Genomic DNA, 22,720 nt, shown 5'->3' on the forward strand with positions numbered 1-22,720 from the left:
GGGGCAACAATACACGTGGACTCGAACCCCCTTTGAATACATAAACTCTGGCAATGAATTTAATATCTTTCTAGATAAGGTCATGCTCGACTTGGGTGAAGGGGGAATCCTAGCCTATGTAGACAATGTCTTAATCATGAGCTCAACAGTGGAGGAACACACAGTTGAAATAGTCAATGTTCTGACCCAGTTGCAAAAAGCCAGAGCAAAACTGTCCTTTCAGAAGGAACAGTGGTGTAAAACCTGTGTGAACTTCTTCTTATTAAAGGCTGGGGTCAAGCTGGAGTGGGGTCCAGAACAATCCCAGACAGTAAAACAACAAATAAGAAGCCTCTTCTAAGCTCCTTGTTTGGCTTACCCCATAAAGAATAAGGAATTTTTCTTAGAGACTGGGTTCTGAGATACCTGCATAATGGCAGTATTATACCAGAAGCACAACAAGGTTAACAAAGTAATCTCGCACACAAGCAAGAATTTGTTCTCTGTGGAGGAAAAATCCAATGATTGCAAAAAGGCACCCCTGGCAACGGTGTGGGCGTTGAAGAATTACCGGCTATTCATCCAGAGGGAGAACATCACCGTGGAGACTCCTCACCAACCATTGCAATATCTCCAAATTGACCAAATCCAAACAGGGAATGTGAGTAATTCCAGACTTACTTCCTGGATTCTGTCCCTGCAAGGCTTTCCTGTGGAGGTCAGATATGGACAAAACAAGAGTCCTCTAGCGCAAGGAATGGCTGACTTGCATGACTGTGGTCAAGGAAACTGTCTCAAGGATGAAAGTCTAAGGACCAAGGACAATATGGAGTCACACCTTACTTCCCTGCACAAAGTCTATGAGGAAGACCTGTGTCAGGGGATCCCCACAGTTTATGTTGATGGGTGCTCCTACCATGTTGACAATCACTGGGAAAGAGAACTAATGGCTGGCGTTGCGAATGCCCGGGTGAATGATGCCCCATAACCCTCTGCTGGGTACAACATAGGTCCCCAAAGAAGAGAGGTAGCAGAGTCGATGGTGGTACATCAAGCCATCCTCACTGTTGTGCAACACCAACTCAAAGAACTGGTCCTAATCATTGATTCAGATTTCAAGAATGTGTTTTGAAGCACCTGATTAATTGAAAGAATTGAGGCATGCTGTGTGTGAATAACAAACCACTCAAGCACAGGAAATGAATCCAATCAATTATCGATCTGGTCACCTCTAATATGATGACCATCTATTGGAAACAGATCACAGGTCACCCAAAATAGAGGGACCAGACAAAACTGGAAACGACTTGGCTGACCAGTTGGCCAAAACCAGAGCTATTCACAGGGATCTCAAAGAAACTGAATCCCTGATGGGGAAATCCAGGTCTCTGCTTTCACCAGGTCCCAAACACATGCCAAAAATGAACTCTCAACTGCCCAGCAGAGTAAAGAAACCCAGGTGCAGATTTGATTACTGCACATAAAAAGAAATCAATTATTGGGAAATGTTATCAACATATTGAAGACCCAGTGAATTTTCTTCTGACAGAAACCGATTATATCGGGATGGAGGATCTACGAGTGTTGTTGAAGTTTAGCAAAAAGTTTCCGAATCCAAGACGGTTTGTTGGCATAAAGATCCATATCTGGATGTGACGAGTGGGTTGTAGCTACCTCATTCCAACACCTGATATTAAGTCACACCCATGACGTGGCCACTGCCAGTCATAGCGGGTTTCATACTTGATTAGAAATCTTGTGAGAGGTCACATACTGGCCACACATGGGTCAGGACCTCAACCTATACTTAAGGAGGTGTCTTGTGTGTGCTCAATTCCAGCCACGTTCCCTCACACACAGAGCTTTCTTATATAAAAGGGGAATGACACTGCCTTGTCCAGAGTTTCATGTCAATTTAATCGGGCCAGTGATTTGCTCTTCTAGAGGAAACAAGTACATGTTGACTGTGACATGCTTGTTCATCAAGTGGGTGAAGGTCTTCTGGCCCCAAATTGTAATGCAGAGACAGCTGCCACACAAATGATAATTCACATTTTCTCTTGCTTCAGCCTTACCTAAAGGATTGAGTCAGACCAAGGAAGACATTTTACCAGTCAGGTGATGACAAAGATGTGGGAGATACTAAGAGTAAAAAGAAAACTCCACATTGCTACCACCCAGCTTGGAGTGAGGGAGTTGGGAGGTACAATAAAACAATTGTGGGCATATTGAAGAGGTTTGTGGCAGACTCTGGACCCAGTTGGGCCATCCGATTACCGCTTGTCCTGATGATCATCAGGTCTACACCATGTTCTACAACAAAAATGTCTCCATTTGAGCTCATGACTGGACCAAAAATGGTGCTACCTCAGCATCTGCACTAGAGAACTCAAGAGCAGACCCTGATCAATGTGTCCATAACCCACGAGTACAATGAAAATGTATGAAACACTGCCTGCACGCTTTTGCTTATGTTCAGCACAATTTAGAAAAGTCATCAGAGAGGATGAAAACCCATTATGACTTAAAGACTAGCAAGAAGAAGTACAAAGTATGAGTCAAGGTCTACCTGTACAATTTCTAAAGGAACTAGACCAAAGAGCTTAAGTTTCTATCCTCTTGACGTGGTGCCTTTTAAATTGTCGATACAATCTCACCAGTCGCCTATAAGATCTGCATCCATAAAAAACGCAAACAGATGCAAGGGAAATGGGTCCATATGAATCAGTTGAAAAGCTGTCACCCCAGACAGACTTTTTGATTTATTGGAAAACCTAGTGAGGGTAGATCCCAGGAACCATCTAAATAAAAGGAAAGAATAGAAACCTGGATGGAGAAAATCAGACATTGATAGGGAGTAAAACAACTTATACTTATAAGGAATGTACCAAAAGTAATTATCATGTTCTGAATTGAATATGCCAAGTGATAAGTAAAGTGTAACTTGATGTTTTGTTGTCAATTTGTAAGTCGATAATGCTGGGGAAATTAGTTCTGTGTAAAACACTTAACCTCTATTTTACTCTCGGCAGATTAAATAACTCCTTACCTCTACAGGCTGGAGGTGGAGCTCCCGGAAAGGGAGGGGTCCAGGACCAAAACCCAACATCCAAAAAGAGTGGAGTCCAGACTAGAGCGCCACTCCATCAGGATGGGGAAAAGAAAAAGTGCATACATACTCAGACAAGGAAATTCATGGAATGAACCAAAGCCAAAAGGCAATAAAAACCTCACTCTCTCTTTGCTCTTCTTTCTGAGCAACTTTCATCAAAGACCACCACTAAGGCCACCACAAGCAAACTGCAAACCCTTCAGAACAATGCCCTCAGAGCTGCTCTAGGCATTTCCAGAAGAGAACACATTACAGGACTCAGCTAACAGAACAATTGGCTCTCCACTAGAGATAAAATTCTATTGAAAACAGCATTTCTTACTCACAAGTCTCTTAACAATGCCGCCCCAACCTACCTGATCAACAGATTCCACCGACAGTCCTCATTAAGACCCACCAGAACTGCTTACAAAAACTGTCTATCTGTTCCCACTACAAAAGGGCCACCATAGTGGGCAACAGCTTCCCGGTAAAAGCTGCCAAGTTATGGAACTCCCTGCCTACTAACCTTAGAGTAGACATGCCCTACCAGAACTTCCGCTCCCTGGTAGTTTCCTGGCTGAAACTGGAGACCCACTATCACCATGAAGCGCCTAGCGCTATCTGCACAAACTGTAACCATGTGTGCCTTCCTGCTCACCTGTATATAACGACCTGCTGGCCATGCTGGCCCACTACTGCTTTGTATATAACACTGGTGTATTCTATTCTTGTATCATGTATATTCTTTGTACTGTAACTAAGCTTCGAAAATTCTTGTAAAGGCTGGGCCCTGATACCCTTGGGTACGCTCGCACATTACAAATAAACAAACAAACAAACAAAGAGCAAGGGGGTATGTGTGGGATAGAATATAACCCCTGAATGTCAAAAAAAGAAAGATCAGGTCAGGCCCAGGCCAGTATTTAAGAGTCAAGCTGACTGGTGATGCCCATTGGAAAATGCTGGCCAATCCCAAAACACTTCTGTTTCTGACATCTGGCCAAATGACATGGAAAGAAATGGGCCTAGTTACACTCTATTAAAATGGACAGGTGTGCAAGTGGAGAAAGGACTACTTGGAGCATTGTGATACTCATGTTGTTTTAACTGTTATGTTAAAGACAGACATTACACGTGGACAGATTCAAAACTGCAGCAGGGAGTAAAGGGAATAGTGGTGAAATTGGAAGCTTAAAAGGAGAAACAATGCATTTGCAATCCTGAAATAAAGAGTAAAACAGATTACATTAATCAGCAGGGCAGAGATATGGTTTCATCACAAAAAATGACAGCATGGACAAAGAAAGGCCTATTTCGTTTGGTGTATATTTGAATTCTGATCCCTGATGTAACTATGGCCTGTCTGTGGGGATAGAGCGAACCCATTTCTGTTAATATTATATAAACAAAAGACTGTAGGTATGAACAACAGACCCTGGTGTAGGTACACAGTAGTTAACTGTAATGTGCTTGCCTTTCCAAATAATAAACTGCCTCTTGTTTTTCCCGCTAAGCTGAAATCCCCCAATGAAATGTGAATTGGATGTGTCTGGATCCTGATATCACAACCCTCTGGCTTGATGAATGGTAGGGGTGAAGGACTGGTTTCAAAGATATGCTTAAATATATAAAGAATGAGATCACTTTTGTGGTGAATTGCTGATAACACAACGAACAGACACGTGTGCATTTAGTTATGAACAAATGCCCTTTGAAATCTGAACTCCAGGCTTTTTGGAGCTGGGCCTACCAAGAAGAATGTCTGGTTTTCAATTAGCTGCTTATAACATGTCCTGCAGAAGTAACCTTGAGGTCATGCTTCCCATAAAACTGTACATTAAGCACTGAGCAATGCTTTGAAGCCCAGCAGAAGGACATGTTAAGAAAAACACAGATAAACCAGATGGCTGGACACATGTCTTGAGAGAAATGAAACTTGATAAGGCCATGTTATGCCCTGCCATTGATTAAACATTGAATATGTTTTTTTCTTAATGAGCAGAGCAGTGTGTGTCCTAGAGAGCCCACCCTGGGTTCAAATTAAACAGGAGAGAAAGTCCACTGGGAACCTGTAAAAACAAAATGTTTGTGATGTACATAATTTAAGTTATGTTGAAAAGTATGATTGTTGCCATTTACATACACCTGAGCAATGGGAGAGTTGGCGCAGGGGTAGATCATGAAAATCAGGTTTAAATGGGGCACTCTCTCAATTTTAGTTATTTTGGTGCATCAGAAAACAGCAAAAAACAATAGCTCTGCTCTGGAATGGTGTGCTGAAGTAAAATTAGTATGGTCTGATTCACCGTAAAATATAGAACTCATATATATATCATCATGGGGTTATTTGAAAGAACTAGGGAGTTATTACATTATATATTTAAATGATGTATCTATTCTCCTCTCTCAGCCTACATCATACATATCTCTCATCTCCCGGTCCTATCATCAGGCAGGGGGTCTGGTGGGAGGAGGCGAATGGAGAAAACTAGTCAATTGGGACCGCAGAAATATGTCCATATTGTATTGTCATCCCTTCTATAAAAGGACAGGTTTGCATCACAACTGGGATTTTTTGTGAATTATTCTGGGAGAGAGCTGCTACAGAGAGGCCTCAATCCTCGCATTTGAGACTGTGACTGGGAAATAGAGAAGCTAGCTGGAACACAAATCAGAGGAGCAGAAGGAGTCTGGGTGCAGAAGAAAATCCTTGACTGAAAGCCTTGACCAGACCTGTGCTGTCCTCAGAGGAGCCCTGCTGTTTTCCCTGACCAAAGCCTCCCATGTAAGTAGATATCCCGAAGCCATCAATTGCTTGGGGTGCAACCTGCCTTTATCCATTTCCATTAGTTGGTCAAGGGAGGGGTGAAGCTGGATAGGCCCTTCAGACAATTGACTAAATCTCACTCAAATGTATTGCCCCACAGAAAACCACCTCTTTGTTGAAATTGCATTGCGTTAGGAGCAGCCAGCCTTATTCCTTTCCATTGCTGGGTAAGCTGTGGTAAACTGTGTAGGTCCTTAGCACATTTCATTAAAGTAAATAAATGAATTCCCATATAGAAAATCATGGGATGAGTGTTTTTAGAATTCGAAGACTAACAAAAGTTCAAGCACATTGTGTTAGAGCCAGTATAGCCCATAAAGATTTGGTTTAAAGTTTCTGAAATCCTTGACTTCCATATAGAAAGGGGGAGAGGGTGTCCATAATCCCAAAAAGAAGTAATCCATAAAACACCACCATTCAAGTCAGTGTGGAGGGTGTAAAACGAAATTCCTCATTCAATTTAAGCCAGAATTACAAAGTACTGTATCTCATCTGCATGTGTGTTACAAAACAACATTTTTCTTTTGTTTTCATTTTTCTCTGACCTCAAACTATCAAGTCCTTTTATTTTCATGTATGTTGAAAAACGATTTTCATTTGAGTTCCTTTTTCCCAACCTTTCCTTTTAGATCAAAGTCGCAAAGTGATTTTCCCATTGTATTCCTTTCCCTAAGATTGCATTTCCAGTAACAAGCCCAACACGATTTTTTCCCATTGAATTCCTTTCCCAAACAGTGCCTTTATAAATCAGCAGCAAACCAATTTTTACATTGTGTCCTCTCTCCATGCATCTTGTCTTTCAATCAAAGCGGCCATAGTAAAAATGCTTCAAAATGTCATCTGTGTTGTTTGAAGAATAGACTTATTGTTGTGATATTGGGTGTTGCCACAGCATTGGTGGCTGATGTTAGTCTGTTTGTCAAACCTCAATTAAATAAGTAAATAAACATATATTCTTACTATACACCGGCCTGATTCCTACTCCATTGGTGACGCAGGGCATTCATTGGTGTTCAGTGCGAGACAGGGTAGAGGCCTCACCCAATTTAATCGAAATAAAAGTGCCACCTTGCTTAAGGGGAAAGGAACTCCCTGAGTTGAGTGTCACCGCGTAATAAACCGTGACATGAGCCACAATCAAATAAATAGAAGAAAGAAGATAAAAGAGCCAGTTTTGTGCCACCACTCGGGAAAGCAGACACCCTGGGAAGAATAAAGAGGCAAATGCAAACTTAATTCTATGCCACATGCCTTTGAAAAGGTCTTTAATCAAGAAAGGAGAGTATTATCTTCCATCCTGGCAAGGCCAGGAGAAGGAATGCAGAATCCCATGCCTGGTGCAGGCTCAAGCCCAGTGTGGCAACTGCCTAGTTGATGAGAATAACTTCTGCTGGACAATAACGATGGCAAGGGTCATGAAATACTTTTTGGAAAGAGTAACGTTAGTACCCTCGTTGGGGGCAATGAAAATGACTGCTGGTAGGTTATCCCCTAAGACAAGGGGGGGCTACTCTTTCCTTTCTGGTAGGTGTTTCTGTTACCAAGCAGCCAGGACAGATGTGCTTTGACCAGAAAATGAAGCAATAAGCTAGAAGCCAAGAAGAGTCCCTGGTACTATGTCCTTGGCCATTGTGTCAAGTGGGTATAAGAGTGCTATATCCCTGGGACTCTAATTTCATCCCAGGAAGCAAACTTGGCACTATATCCCGGAGAGATTTGGGATCAGGTTAAAGGCCTTAGGCAAGGATTCTGGATCCTTTTTTTTAGAAAGGTGCACTGAGTTTATTTCCCTACCGCAAAAACACAGAGGTGATGGCTGGAAGGTTTAGACTGAATCTTAACCACTGACATTGCTCGGGGCAACCCTCCAGACCATCGTTCTTCGCCTGCTAGGCCATTACACAAGGGAAAAGACCATATGCAAATCAGGCTTGGCCCCACCCCAAAAGGGGCAGTCCAGCCTGAACTGCTAGGTCACATCCCTTCTGCACGAGAACACAAGCATCCCCAAACATGTTTCACCCTTGTTGGGGCTAATCAGTGAGGAGTAGCTTGGGTCTCTAGGCCCAGCAGGCACGGGACCCACGTCTGGGCATACCCGTCCCACTCGGGGTGACAAAGCAAAAACAAAAAGGTGATGGCTGGAAGGTTTAGACTGAATCTTAACCACTGGCATTGCTCGGGGCAACCCTCCAGACCATCGTTCTTCGCCTGCCAAGCAATGTCAGTGGTTAAGATTCAGTCTAAACCTTCCAGCCATCTTTGTTTTTGCTTTATTTCCCTACCGATCATGTTTCATATCATGTTCTGTTGTAGTTATACCCCTAGGCCTTTAGGCAGTTGGTTATCCTTCACTCAGTAGAGTTTCGGGGTGGAGGGAAGGGAGGCTGAGTTGCATCCTGGATAATGTAGAAGACGAGGAGTTGGACTTTCCAAAATTCCTTTCTTATTTTGTTCTCAAAACTATTTAAATGCAAGCTAGATAGGCCATCCCTTATCTAGATGTTTACAACCCCAGTGAAGTGTTGAACTATGTGACACATGCCTTGTGTGTTCTGTTGGCCTCTCTACATCACAGCTTCAGTAAAGCTATATTTGTGTTGTACTTAATTTTCATGACTAACACTTGCCAATGGGATTAAGAGGCTATTCTGACTCCTTGTGTTTCTATGTGTCACTGTCTATATTCTAAGGGTTATACAGACTTTGCTTGTTTTTATTCTTTAAATCTTATACATTCTTCGTGCTTTTTTACTGTTTACCCCATGCCAACACAGTTAGGAAGCCTGTTTGGATACAATTTCAATATGTATATACACTTAAAAACAAGTCCTTCCAATAGCAGTGCTAATATATGTTTCTTTTTAAACATACATTTGGGGGTTATATACAGGTGAATGTAAGTGCAGCTGTGTTTAAAGTAGAATTTAATTTTGGGCTGAACAATTGCAAGCATATCTTATGTATTACAAGTGTCACAACACATCTTAACACCCGTTCATTTTATTGAGCCTAATAGCCCACTAGACATTAATGAATCTATATAAATGAAAATGTAAATGTTTGTTTGTTCAAAATCTTAAATCTCCGAAAGTTCTTCACCGATTGCTTTGAAATTTTGACACAACGTTGTATTCGAATATGCACGTGTTTTTATATACCTACCATACATAGATGTCACACCTGTGACAAGTAAAAACATGCTTTTTCGGAAAAACAGCGCCATCTGTTGGACATAAAAGCAACACATGCTATACTAAATATTTACATTCTTTTTCGGAAAAACAGCTCCATCTGATGGACGTAAAAGCAACACATGCTATACTAAATATTTTACGATTCCATTTCAATGTTTCCAATTTAGAATGGCCAAATACTTGCCAAGGAAGTAGCAGAGCGACGTGCAGCCAGACTTCAGCATGCACAGTTGCGAGCACGGCGATCGCGTTCTGCAGCTTCAGATCGGCTCCGTTCTCAACAGAAGGAACAGGATAGGCTGAGAGTGGCTGAAAGACGTAAACGAGAAACAGCAGATCAGTGTCAAACACGACTCCATGCTCAGCAATCACGCGATTACAATCGCCTTGCATTCCGGTACAACCCAGCTGATGATTATAGTTTGAGCCGGCATGTTCTCATCGGCACCATGACTGAAGTGTGTCCTTATTGCAAGGCTCTGAAATTTAATGGAGAAACGATAGAATTGTGTTGTGCGGTTTAGATCTAGACATGGATTGCTTCTCACATGGAAAATTATATGTTGTTTGTTCTACAGTTGGCAAACCAGACAATCTCTATATCTGCACAGACAATGGAACAACAAACAATATTGTATATCCACAAGCATTGTGAAATTAAGCATATTAGAAACGTGTGCTTTCTCTTTTCTTTCTTTTCCATTTAACCAGACTGAGCCACAGCAATGCATGGCCGGGGACAGCTAGTAACAAATAAACTCAAATTCAAGCTTTGGTGCTGGATGTTTTGCAAAAGGTTTCCATACATGCAAATGTGATATGACAAGGAATGATATCACATGACCATTGGCCTGATGACCTGACATGACATTTGTTCGGAGATGGTGTTTCTAATCCAGACAGTCACCACAGGAGAATTTCTGACTAAAAGTAAACCAATCACCAGGAGACAATGGCAACCCAGAACTCCCTGTATTTCACCTGCCAACCATGACAAATACTTTTAACTGGTGAAACGTCTTGTTAATATAGGTACCCAAAACACAAAATCTGTATTAAAACTGGAAATAATATTACCATACTGAAAAACAGGATAGCTGCTATTGGAATAGGCCAGGAAGCGTAAGTAGAGACTACTGTAAAGAGTTTGTCTGCTAATATTATTTCCAACTTCCTTTGTCTGCCTATAACTCATTATTTTCAACATTTAATCGATTGACCATTTAAGAGTTTGGGGTACAAATGTAACTGCTTATGAGTTATCGTAGTATCTGCTGTAAAAGCGCTATGATCTGTTACTATAATCTGAATGCAGTAGGACAACTTAAACAGTATTACCTAAACAGCATTACCTAAATCCGTGGGTCTGGCAAGTATTTTTGCCATGGATGTCAGAGCTGAATTGCTGGTTGAATTGAACCACCTAGGCAGCTTATGTGTTCCATAAATCTGGATCCGCTGACTCAGCCACATGGGTAATTGAGCTTGTGCAGAATAGACAAATTAACCATGACACACACTTAATAATCTATGTTAACATACAGGTGGAGTGTCCAGAAGACCTGACACATAGTCCACTTAAAATTAAGCATTTAAAAGCAAATGCATGTCTCAATATACATCTTGATTAATTTCAACTCTATACAACCCCATATTAGAACAATCAACATCACTCATCAGTGACAACCAAGGCAACTTGGGGTTGGAGGAGTAGAACTCATGGGATTGCAGCAGAATACATTTTTACATAGTTATTTATCTTGCAATAACAAAAACAATGTATTTATCTTTCAGAAGCATAAACTTGGATCTTTTATCAAACCAACATGACTCTCACCAAGAATGGTTATTTTGCACTGTGTCAAAAGCTCATTAAACTATCCATTGGCTCTGTTAATCATTTAGCTTAACATGCCATCATCCATCGACTTTGCTTTAAGCTTCCTCGAATGTCACCAGAATTAATCATCTAACTGTCTTGAAGCATGTTTTATCTCAAAATGTGAGTTGTTCATTATTGATCAGGCAGCTTCAACATTCATTAATTCTATGCAATTGTTTTTTTTAAAATGCACCTAATACCGTACCTGAGTTTGGTTTCTAAGCACGGATCCAGGATTCAAGCCTCTGTTGCTCTGCATGGTCTTGCTTCCAAGACCTAGCCGTTGCCCCTGTGCTATCCTCCATTCACCTCGAGTGTGGCTTCTTGTTAATCTTGTCCATCAAATCAATTAAAGAGCATGTATCAATGACATGAACATTGTGGCTGGAATGTAATAATGCATGAATGTCAGTGGTCAGACCTGACTTAAACCCACCTTGCTTAGCTATAGCAATAGGGAACAGTAAGTCAAGGATTATACTTACATCGTGTTTTTGCTTTGGAGAAATCAGGGGCCTACTATATGAAGCCCTTCATTGGTCTCCCTGTCTCTCTGCTTGGTCCTTAAGCAGTCAGCAGTTCTCAGTCTTTCAGCATTCTTGTCTTGTCTTGTCTTGATCTCTGTATGTGGCCCTCTACCTGTCTATTCCATGTTTTATCACTCTGACCAAGCAGCTGGTTTGTCCCTTTCTTGAAAGACCACATGCTTCCTCGGTTTGACCGCTGATGCCATTTACAATGTGTGTGCCCAACATCTGGCTTATATCTGGCTTCTCATGGTCTTCTCTGTCCAATATTTAATTTAATAGAAAGAATGCCAATGTTAAAACAGATTATGGGAACTATAGTCCCATCAGCTTGATGGGTGAGTTTCCAAAAGAATATGGGTAAACAATTTTATCTAGTTTGGAATGTTGGATCAAAGACATTATATATATTATATCAGAATTTCAAGCTCCCACTGGACGAATCCTCACCAAACTTTGCAGAAAAAGTACATGGCCCACTCTGAATATTTTTGCACAGTTTGGTGAGGATTCGTCCAGGGGGGCAAAGTTATAGGGGGGGTCTCAAAACTTTTTTTTCCCCCATAGACTGAATGGGAAAACATTTTTGCTCGCGCCTACAGCCCAAACCGCGGACGGATTTTCACCAAATTTGGACCAGGAGCAGCGGCTTCGTCCCGAAAACATGCTTTTGCAAATTTGGTGAAAATCTGTCCAGTAGTTTATTTTTAAATGACCAAAAAGTAGGTCAGAAAAAATAGTGATATCTATGTTCGCTTCGCGGACACACTTCCCTGTTCGCTCCGCGGACAGGACGGTGATTGGGCATGCTGCTTGCTTGATGTCCACGGACATCTGACGTGCTTTTCTATTGGCTGCCGTGAAGCGTGCAGTGCGTCTATTTTCAGAGACGCCCGCCATCTTTGTTTATCGGAGCAGGATCTGCTGCCTGCACAGTGTAGATGTGAGCTGTGTCGGCCATGAAAAGGCGGTGAGGCACAGGCCTCGTGTCTCTCTCTTGTTCCCTCCACCCCCCACTCATGGCCCGTGTCTCCCATGTCCCCCCCCCTCGCTGATTCTCTGTGTGTTCCTCCCACACCCCGCTCATGCTCCGTTTCTCTTTCCCGTTCCCCCGCTCATGTCCCGTATCTCCCTCCGTCCCCCCGCCCCCCACTCATGCCCCGTGTCTCTCTACTGTTCCCCGCACCCCCCGCTCATGCCCCGTGTGTCTCTCGCCTTCCCCCTCACCCCCTGCTCATGCCCCATGTCCCTCTCCCCTTTCCCCCACCCCCCGCTCATGCTCATGGCTCGTGTCTCCCTACTGTTCCCCCCACCCCTTGCTCATGCCCCGTGTGTCTCTCCCCTTCCCCTCCACCCCCCGCTCATACCCGTGTCTCCCTACTGTTCCCCCCACCCCCTGCCCCATGTCTCTCTCCCCTTCCCCCCCACACCCCGCTCATGCCCCGTGTGTCTCGTCCCTCCCCCCACCTCCTGCTCATGCCCCGTGTCTCTCTACCCTTCCCCCCACCCCCGCTCATGCCCCGTGTGTCTCTCCCCTTCCCCCCCCGCTCATGCCCCGTGTGTCTATCCCCTTCCCCCACCCCCCGCTCATGCCCCGTGTCTCTCTCCCAATCCCCCCCACACCCCGCTCATGCCCCGTGTGTCTCGTCCCTCCCCCCACCCCCTGCTCATGCCCCGTGTCTCTCTACCCTTCCTCCCACACCCCGCTCATGCTCCGTTTCTCTTTCCCGTTCCCCCCGCTCATGCCCCGTGTCTCCCTCCTTCCCCCGCCCCCCACTCATGCCCCGTGTCTCTCTACTGTTCCCCCCACCCTCGGCTCATGCCCCGTGTGTCTCGCCCCTTCCCCCTCACCCCCGCTCATGCCCCATGTCCCTCTCCCCTTCCCCCTACCCCCCGCTCATGCTCATGGCTCGTGTCTCCCTACTGTTCCCCCCACCCCTCGCTCATGCCCCGTGTGTCTCTCCCCTTCCCCTCCACCCCCCGCTCATACCCGTGTCTCCCTACTGTTCCCCCCACCCCTGCTCATGCCCCATGTCTCTCTCCCCTTCCCCCCCACACCCCGCTCATGCCCCGGGTGTCTCTTCCCTCCCCCCCACCCCCTGCTCATGCCCCGTGTCTCTCTACCCTTCCCCCCACCCCCCGCTCATGCCCCGTGTGTCTCTCCCCTTCCCCCCACCCCCCGCTCATGCCCCGTGTGTCTATCCCCTTCCCCCCACCCCCGCTCATGCCCCGTGTGTCTCTCCCCTTCTCCCCACCCGCGCTCATGCCTCGTGTCTCTCCACTTCCCCCCCACCCCCCGCTCATGCCCCGTGTCTCCCCTTTTCCCCCCATCCCCCGCTCATGATCTGTCTCCCCTGTTACCCCCCACCCCCAGCTCATGCCCCGTGTCTCCCTTGTGTTACCCACCCACCCCCCGCTCATGCCCGTGTCTCCCTTGTGTTTCCCCCAACCCCTGCCCTGTGTTTCCCTCGTGTTACCCCCCACCCCCCGCTCATGCCCCGTGTCTCCCTTGTGTTACCCCCCACCCATGCCCTGTCTCCCCTGTTACCCCCCAGCCCCCACTCATGCCCCATGTCTCCCTTGTGTTACACCCCCACCCCCCGCTCATGCCCCGTGTCTCTCCCCTTTCCCCCCACCCCCCACTCATGCCCTGTGTGTCTAACCCCTTCCCCCCCGCTCATGCCCGTGTGTCTCTCCCCTTCCCCCCACCCCCTGCTCAAGCCCTGTGTCTCTCTCCCCTTCCCCCATACCCACCGTTCATGCCCTGTGTCTCTCTCCCCTTCCCCCACCCCCCGCTCATGCCCCGTGTCTCTCTCCCCTTCCCCCCACCCCCCGCTCATTCCCCGTGTCTCTCTCCCCTTCCCCCCACCCCCCGCTCATGCCCCGTGTCTCTCTTCCCTACCCCCCGCTAATGCCCCGTGTCTCTCTCCCCTTCTCCCCCACCCCCCGCTCATGCCCCGAGTCTCTTCTCTCCCCTTCCCCCCAACCCCCGTTCATGCCCTGTGTCTCCCTACTGTTCCCCCACCCCCCCGTTCATGCCCCGTGTCTCTCTCCCCTTCCCCCCACCCCCCGCTCATGCCCTGTGTCTCTCTCCCCTACCCCCCGCTAATGCCCCGTGTCTTTCTCCCCTTCCCCCCCACCCCCTGCTCATACCCCGTGTGTCTCTCCCCTTCCCCCCTCCCCCCGCTCATGCCCCGTGTCTCCCTACTGTTCCCCCACCCCCCCGTTCATGCCCCGTGTCTCTCTCCCCTTCCCCCCACCCCACGCTAATGCCCCGTGTCTCTCTCCCCTTCCCCCCACCCCCCGCTCATGCCCCGTGTCTCTTCTCTCCCCTTCCCCCCCACCCCCCGCTCATACCCCGTGTCTCTCTCCCCTTTCCCCCCACTCCCCAGCTCATGCCCCGTGTGTCTCTCCCCTTCCCCACCAACCCCCGCTCATGCCGATGTCTCTCTCCCCTTCCCCCCACCCCCTCTCATGCCCTGTGTCACTCCCCTTCCCCCACCCCACGCTCATGCCCCGTGTCTCCCTTGTGTACCCCCCACACCCAGCTCATACCCTGTGTCTCCCTTGTGTTACCGCCCACCCCCGCTCATGCCCCATGTCTCTCTTGTGTTACCCCCCACCCCCGCTCAAGCCCTGTGTCTCCCTCCTGTTACCCCCCACCCCCCACTCATGCCCTGTGTCTCCCTTGTGTTACCCCCACACATGCCCTGTCTCCCCTGTTACCCCCACCCCCCACTTATGCCCCGTGTCTCTCTTGTGTTACCCCCCACCCCCTGCTAATGCCCTGTGTCTCTCCCCTTCCCCCCACCCCCCGCTCATGCCCTGTGTTTCTCTCCCCTTCCCCCCCACCCCCTGCTCATGCCCCGTGTGTCTCACCCCTTCCCCCCACCCCTCGCTCATGCCTCGTGTGTCTCTCCCCTCCCCCCACCCCCGCTCATGCCCCGTGTCTCCCTACTGTTCCCCCCCACCCCTCGCTCATGCCCTGTGTGTCTCTCCCCTTCCTCCCCACCCCCCGCTCATGCCCCGTGTCTCTCTCCCCTTCCCCCACACTCCACTCATGACCTGTCTCCACTGTTACCCCCACCCCATGCTCATGGCCCGTGTCTCCCTTGTGTTACCCCCCACCCCCCAGCTCATGCCCCGTGTCTCCCTTGTGTTACCCCCCACCCCCGCTCATGCCCCGTGTCTCTCTTGTGTTACCCCCCACCCCCCTCTCAAGCCCCGTGTCTCCCTTGTGTTACCCCCCCACCCCCCACTCATGCCCCGTGTCTCCCTTGTGTTACCCCCACCCATGCCCTGTCTCCCCTGTTACCCCCACACCCCACTCATGCCCCGTGTCTCCCTTGTGTTACCCCCCACCCCCGCTAATGCCCTGTGTCTCTCCCCTTCCCCCCACCCCCCGCTCATGCCCCGTGTCTCTTCCCTTCCCCCCCAGCCCCGCTCATGCCCCGTGTGTCTCTCCCCTTCCCCCCACCCCAGCTCATGCCCCGTGTGTCTCTCCCCTTCCCCCACCCCCTGCTCATGCCCCGTGTGTCTCTCCCCTTCCCCCCCACCCCACCGCTCATGCCCCGTGTCTCCCTCCTTTCCCCCCACCCCCCGCTCATGCCCCGTGTGTTTCTCCCCTCCCCTCACCCCCCGCTCATGCCCCGTGTGTCTCTCCCCTTCCCCCCACCCCCCGCTCATGGCCCGTGTGTCTCTCCCCTTCCCTCCACCCCCGTTCATGCCTCGTGTCTCTCCACTTCCCCCCCACCCCCTGCTCATGCCCCGGTCTCCCCTGTTCCCCCCCACCCCCCGCTCATGACCTGTCTCCCCTGTTACCCCCCACCCCCAGCTCATGCCCCGTGTCTCCCTTGTGTTACCCCCCACCCCCAGCTCATGCCCTGTGTCTCCCTTGTGTTACTCCCCCACCCCCCGCTCATGCCCCATGTCTTCCTTGTGCTACCCCCACCCCCTGCTCATGCCCTGTGTTTCCCTCGTGTTACCACCAACCCCCCGCTCATGCCCTGTATCTCCCTTGTGTTACCCCCCCACCCATGCCCTGCCTCCCCTGTTACCCCCCACCCCCCGCTCATGCCCCATGTCTCCCTTGTGTTACCCCCCAACCTCCCCTTATGCCCCATGTCTATCCCCTTCCCCCCCACCCCCCGCTCATCATGCCCCGTGTCCTTTCCCTCCGCTCATGCCCCGTGTCCTATCCCCCGCTCATGCCTCGTGTATCTCTCCCCTCCCCCCCACCCCCCGCTCATGCCCTGTGTGTATCTCCCGTCCCCCCCAGCCCCCGCTCATGCCCCGTGTCTCTCTCCCCTTCCCCCCACCCCCGCTCATATCCTGTGTCTCTCTCCCCTACCCCCCGCTAATGCCCCGTGTCTCTCTCCCCTTCCCCCCACCCCCCGCTCATACCCTGTGTGTCTCTCCCCTTCCCCCTCCCCCCGCTCATGCCCCGTGTCTCCCTACTGTTCCCCCACCCCCCCACTCATGCCCCGTGTCTCTCTCCCCTTTCCCCCCACCCCCCGCTCATGCCACGTGTGTCTCTCCCCTCACCCACCCCCCGCTAATCCCCTGTGTCTCTCCCCTTCCCCCACCCCCGCTCATGCCCTGTGTTTCTCTCCCCTTCCCCCACACCCCCTGCTCATGCCCCATGTGTCTCACCCCTTCCCCCCACCCCTCGCTCATGCCTCGTGTGTCTCTCCCCTCCCCCCACCCCCGCTCATGCCGTGTGTGTCTCTCCTCTACCCCCCACTCCCCGCTCATGCCCCGTGTGTCTCTCCTCTTCCCCCCCACCCCCCGCTCATGCCCTGTGTGTCTCTCCCTTTCCCCCCACCCCCGCTCATGACTCGTGTCTCTTCCCTTCCCCCCAGCCCCGCTCATGCCCCGTGTGTCTCTCCCCTTCCCTCCACCCCAGCTCATGCCCCGTGTGTCTCTCCCCTTCCCCCCACCCCCTGCTAATGCCCCGTGCGTCTATCCCCTTCCCCCCACCCCCGCTCATGCCCTGTGTCTCTCTCCCCTTCCCCCCCACCCACCTGCTCATTCCCCGTGTGTCTCTACCCTCCCCCCCACCCCACCGCTCATGCCCCGTGTCTCCCTCCTTTCCCCCACCCCCTGTTCATGCCCCGTGTGTTTCTCCCCTCCCCCCACCCCCTGCTCATGCCCCGTGTGTCTCTCCCCTTCCCCCCACCCCCCGCTCATGGCCCGTGTGTCTCTCCCCTTACCCCCACCCCCGCTCATGCCCCGTGTCTCCCCTGTTCCCCCCCACCCCCCGCTCATGACCTGTCTCCCCTGTTACTCCCCACCCCCAGCTCATGCCCCGTGTCTGCCTTGTGTTACCCCCCACCCCCAGCTCATGCCCTGTGTCTCCCTTGTGTTACTCCCCCACCCCCCGCTCATGCCCCATGTCTCCCTTGTGTTACCCCCCGACCCATGCCCTGCCTCCCCTGTTACCGCCCCCGCTCATGCCCCATGTCTCCCTTGTGTTACCCCCCACCCCCCGCTCATGCCCCATGTCTATCCCCTTCCCCCCCACCCCCCGCTCATGCCCCGTGTCATTTCCCCTGCTCATGCCTCGCGTATCTCTCCCCTCCCCCTCACCCCCCGCTCATGCCCTGTGTGTATCTCCCGTCCCCCCCAGCCCCCGCTCATGCCCCGTGTCTCTCTCCCCTTCCCCCACCCCCCGCTCATGCCCCGTGTCTCTCTCCCCTACCCCCCGCTAATGCCCCGTGTCTCTCTCCCCTTCCCCCCACCCCCGCTCATGCCCCGTGTCTATTCTCTCCCCTTCCCCCCCACCCCCCGCTCATACCCCGTGTGTCTCTCCCCTTCCCCCCTCCCCCCGCTCATGCCCCTTGTCTCCCTACTGTTCCCCCACCCCCCCGCTCAAGCCCCGTGTCTCTCTCCCCTTCCCACCCATCCCCCGCTCATGCCCCGTGTGTCTCTCCCCTTCCCTCCCCACCCCCCGCTCATGCCCCGTGTCTCCCTCCTTTCCCCCCACACCCCGCTCATGCCCTGTGTGTCTCTCCTCTAACCCCCACTCCCCGCTCATGCCCCGTGTGTCTCTCCCCTTCCCCCACCCCCCGCTCATGCCCCGTGTCCTTTCACCCCGCTCATGCCTCGTGTATCTCTACCCTCCCCTCCACCCCCCGCTCATGCCCTGTGTGTCTCTCCCCTTCCCTCCACCACCCACTCATGCCCCGTGTGTCTCTCCCCTTAACCCCACCCCCTGCTCATGCCCCATGTCTCTCCCCATCCCGCACCCCCCGCTCATACCCTGTGTCTCCCTACTGTTCCCCCCACCCCCCGCTCATACCCCGTGTCTCTCTCCCCTTCCCACCCACCCCAGCTCATACCCCGTGTCTCCCTACTGTTCCCCCACCCCCTGCTCATGCCCCGTGTCTCGCTCCCCTTCCCCCCAACCCCCGCTCATACCCCGTGTCTCCCTACTGTTCCCCCCACCCCCCGCTCATGCCCCGTCTGTCTATCCCCTTCCCACACCCCCCACCCATGCCCTGTGTCTCTCTCCCCTTCCCCCCCACCCCCCTGCTCATGCCCCGTGTGTCTCTCCCCTTCCCCCCCACCCCCGCTCATGCCCCATGTCTCCCTCCTTTCCCCCCACCCCCCCGCTCATGCCCCGTGTGTCTCTACACTTCCCCCCCACCCCCCGCTCATGCCCTGTGTGTCTCTCTCCTCCCCCCCACCCCCGGCTCATGCCCCGTGTCTCTCTTCCCTTCCCCCCACCCTCCACTCATGACCTGTCTCCACTGTTCCCCCACACCCCTCGCTCATGCCCTGTGTGTCTCTCCCCTTCCTCCCCACCCCCCGCTCATGCCCCGTGTCTCTCTCCCCTTCCCCCCACCCTCCACTCATGACCTGTCTCCACTGTTACCCCCACCCCACGCTCATGCCCCGTGTCTCCTTTGTGTTACCCCCCACCCCCCGCTCATGCCCCGTGTCTCTCTTGTGTTACCCCCCACCCCCCGCTCAAGCCCCGTGTCTCCCTTGTGTTACCCCCCCACCCCCCACTCATGCCCCGTGTCTCCCTTTTGTTACCCCCCACCCATGCCCTGTCTCCCCTGTTACCCCCACCCCCCACTCATGCCCCGTGTCTCCCTTATGTTACCCCCCACCCCCGCTAATGCCCTGTGTCTCTCCCCTTCCCCCCCACCCCTCGCTCATGCCCCGTGTCTCTTCCCTTCCCCCCCAGCCCCGCTCATGCTTCGTGTGTCTCTCCCCTTCCCCCCACCCAGCTCATGCCCCGTGTGTCTCTCCCCTTCCCCCCACCCCCTGCTAATGCCCCGTGTGTCTATCCCCTTCCCCCCACCCACCTGCTCATGCCCCGTGTGTCTCTCCCCTTCCCCCCACCCCACGCTCATGCCCCGTGTCTCCCTCCTTTCCCCCACCCCCCGCTCATGCCCCGTGTGTTTCTCCCCTCCCCCCACCCCCCGCTCATGCCCCGTGTGTCTCTCCCCTTCCCCCCACCCCCGCTCATGCCTCGTGTCTCTCCACTTCCCCCCACCCCATGCTCATGCCCCGTGTCTCCCCTGTTCCCCCCACCCCCCGCTCATGACCTGTCTCCCCTGTTACCCCCCACCCCCTGCTCATGCCCCATGTCTCCCTTGTGTTACCCCCCCTGCTCATGCCCTGTGTTTCCCTCGTGTTACCCCCCACCCCCCGCTCATGCCCTGTGTCTCCCTTGTGTTACCCCCCACCCATGCCCTGCCTCCCCCATTACCCCCACCCCCCGCTCATGCCCCTTGTCTCCCTTGTGTTATGCCCCCACCCCCGCTCATGCCCCATGTCTATCCCCTTCCCCCCACCCCCCGCTCATGCCCCGTGTCCTTTCCCCCTGCTCATGCACCGTGTCCTTTCCCCCCACTCATGCCTCGCGTATCTCTCCCCTCCCCCACCCCCCGCTCATGCCCTGTGTGTATCTCCCCTTCCCCCCACCCCCCGCTCATGCCCCGTGTCTCTCTCCCCTTCCCCCACCCCCCGCTCATGCCCCGTGTCTCTCTCCCCTACCCCCCGCTAATGCCCCGTGTCTCTCCCCTTACCCCCCACTCCCCGCTCATGCCCCGTGTCTCTCTCCCCTTCCCCCCACCCCCCGCTCATACCCTGTGTGTCTCTCCCCTTCCCCCCTCCCCCCACTCATGCCCCGTGTCTCCCTACTGTTCCCCCACCCCCCCGCTCATGCCCCGTGTCTCTCTCCCCTTTCCCCCCACCCCCCGCTCATGCCACGTGTGTCTCTCCCCTTTCCGGACCCCCCGCTCATGCCCGTGTCTCTCTCCCCTTCCCCCCACCCCGCTCATGCCCTGTGTCTCTCTCCGCTTCCCCCCACCCCCCGCTCATGCCCCGCGTGTCTCTCCCCTTCCCTCCCCACCCCCCGCTCATGCCCCGTGTCTCCCTCCTTTCCCCCCACCCCCCGCTCATGCCCAGTGTGTCTCTCCCTTTCCCCCCACCCCCGCTCATGCCTCCTGTCTCTCCACTTCCCCCCCACCCCCGCTCATGCCCCGTGTCTCCCCTGTTCCCCCCCACACCCCGCTCACAACCAGTCTCCCCTGTTACCCCCACCCCCAGCTCATGCCCCGTGTCTCCCTTGTGTTACCCCCCACCCCCAGCTCATGCCCTGTGTCTCCCTCGTGTTACCCCCCACCCCCGCTCATGCCCGTGTCTCCCTTGTGTTACCCCCCCACCCATGCCCTGTCTCCCCTGTTACCCCCTGCTCATGCCCCATGTCTCCCTTGTGTTACCCCCCACTCCCCGCTCATGCCCCATGTCTATCCCCTTCCCCCCCACCCCCCGCTCATGCCCCGTGTCTCTCTCCCCTTCCCCCACCCCCCGCTCATTCCCCGTGTCTCTCTCCCCTTCCCCCCACCCCCTGCTCATGCCCTGTGTCTCTCTCCCCTTCCCCCAACCCCCCACTCATGCCCTGTGTCTCTCTCCCCTACCCCCGCTAATGCCCCGTGTCTCTCTCCCCTTCCCCCCACCCCCCGCTCATGCCCCGTGTCTCCCTCCCCTTCGCCCCCACCCCCCGCTCATGCCCTGTGTATCTCTCCCCTTCCACCCACCCCAGTTCATGCCCCGTGTCTCCCTACTGTTCCCCCCACCCCCCCACCTCATGCCCCGTGTCTCTCTCCCCTTTCCCCCCCTGCTCTGCCCCGTGTGTCTCTCCCCTTCCCCCCACCCCCTGCTCATGCACGTGTCTCTCTCCCCTTCCCCCCCACCCCCGCTCGTGCCCTGTTTGTCACTCCCCTTCCCCCCACCCCCCGCTCATGCCCTGTGGCTCTCTCCTTTCCCCCCACCCCCTGCTCATGCCCCGTGTGTCTCACCCCTTCCCCCCCACCCCCTGCTAATGCCTCGTGTGTCTCTCCCCTTCCCCCCAACCTCAGTCCATGCCCCGTGTCTCCCTACTGTTCTTCCCCACCCCTGGCTCATGCCCTGTGTGTCTCTCCCCTTCCCCCCCACCCCCCGTTCATGCCCCGTGTCTCTCTCCCCTTCCCCCCACCCTCCACTCATGACCTGTCTCCACTGTTACCCCCCACCCCCCGCTCATGCCCCGTGTCTCCCTTGTGTTACCCACCACCCCCAGCTCATGCCCCGTGTCTCCCTTGTGTTATGACCCCACCCCCGCTCATGCCCCGTGTCTCCCTTGTGCTACCCCCGACCCCCCGCTCAAGCCCTGTGTCTCCCTCGTGTTACCCCCCACCCCCCGCTCATGCCCTGTGTCTCTCCCCTTCTCCCCCGCTCATGCCCTGTGTCTCTCTCCCCTTCCCCTACCCTCGCTCATGCCCTGTGTGTCTCTCCCCTTCCCCCCACCCCCTGCTCATGCCCCGTGTCTCTCTCCCCTACCCCCCGCTAATGCCCCGTGTCTCTCTCCACTTTCCACCACCCCCCGCTCATGCCCCGTGTCTATTCCCCCTTCCACCACCCTGCAGTCATGCCCCATGTGTCTCTCCCCTTCCACCCTCCCCCCGCTCATGCCCCGTGTCTCCCTACTGTTCCCCCACCCCCTGCTCATGCCCCGTGTCTCTCTCCCCTTCCCCCACCCCCCGCTCATTCCCCGTGTCTCTCTACCCTTCCCCCCACCCCCTGCTCATGCCCTGTGCCTCTCTCCCCTTCCCCCAACCCCCCACTCATGCCCTGTGTCTCTCTGCCCTACCCCCGCTAATGCCCCGTGTCTCTCTCCAATTACCCCCACCCCCCGCTCATGCCCCGTGTCTCCCTCCC

The 22,720-nt window shown here is 53.2% G+C and overlaps 1 protein-coding gene across 1 annotated transcript in view; it reads left to right on the forward strand.

The window, feature by feature from the left end:
* Positions 1–1,545: 1,545 nt before the first annotated feature.
* LOC138505161 (uncharacterized) overlaps positions 1,546–22,720 on the forward strand; it is a 159,339-nt gene continuing 138,164 nt past the window's right edge. Inside the window, exon 1 of the mRNA XM_069625434.1 lies at positions 1,546–1,601. Within this exon, the coding sequence (XP_069481535.1) occupies positions 1,546–1,601 (56 nt within the window). The remainder of the gene's footprint in view (positions 1,602–22,720) is intronic.

Source organism: Ambystoma mexicanum, chromosome 11, assembly GCF_040938575.1.
Source record: "Ambystoma mexicanum isolate Mex_15411 chromosome 11, UKY_AmexF1_1, whole genome shotgun sequence".
Classification (NCBI taxonomy): Eukaryota; Metazoa; Chordata; class Amphibia; order Caudata; family Ambystomatidae; genus Ambystoma; species Ambystoma mexicanum.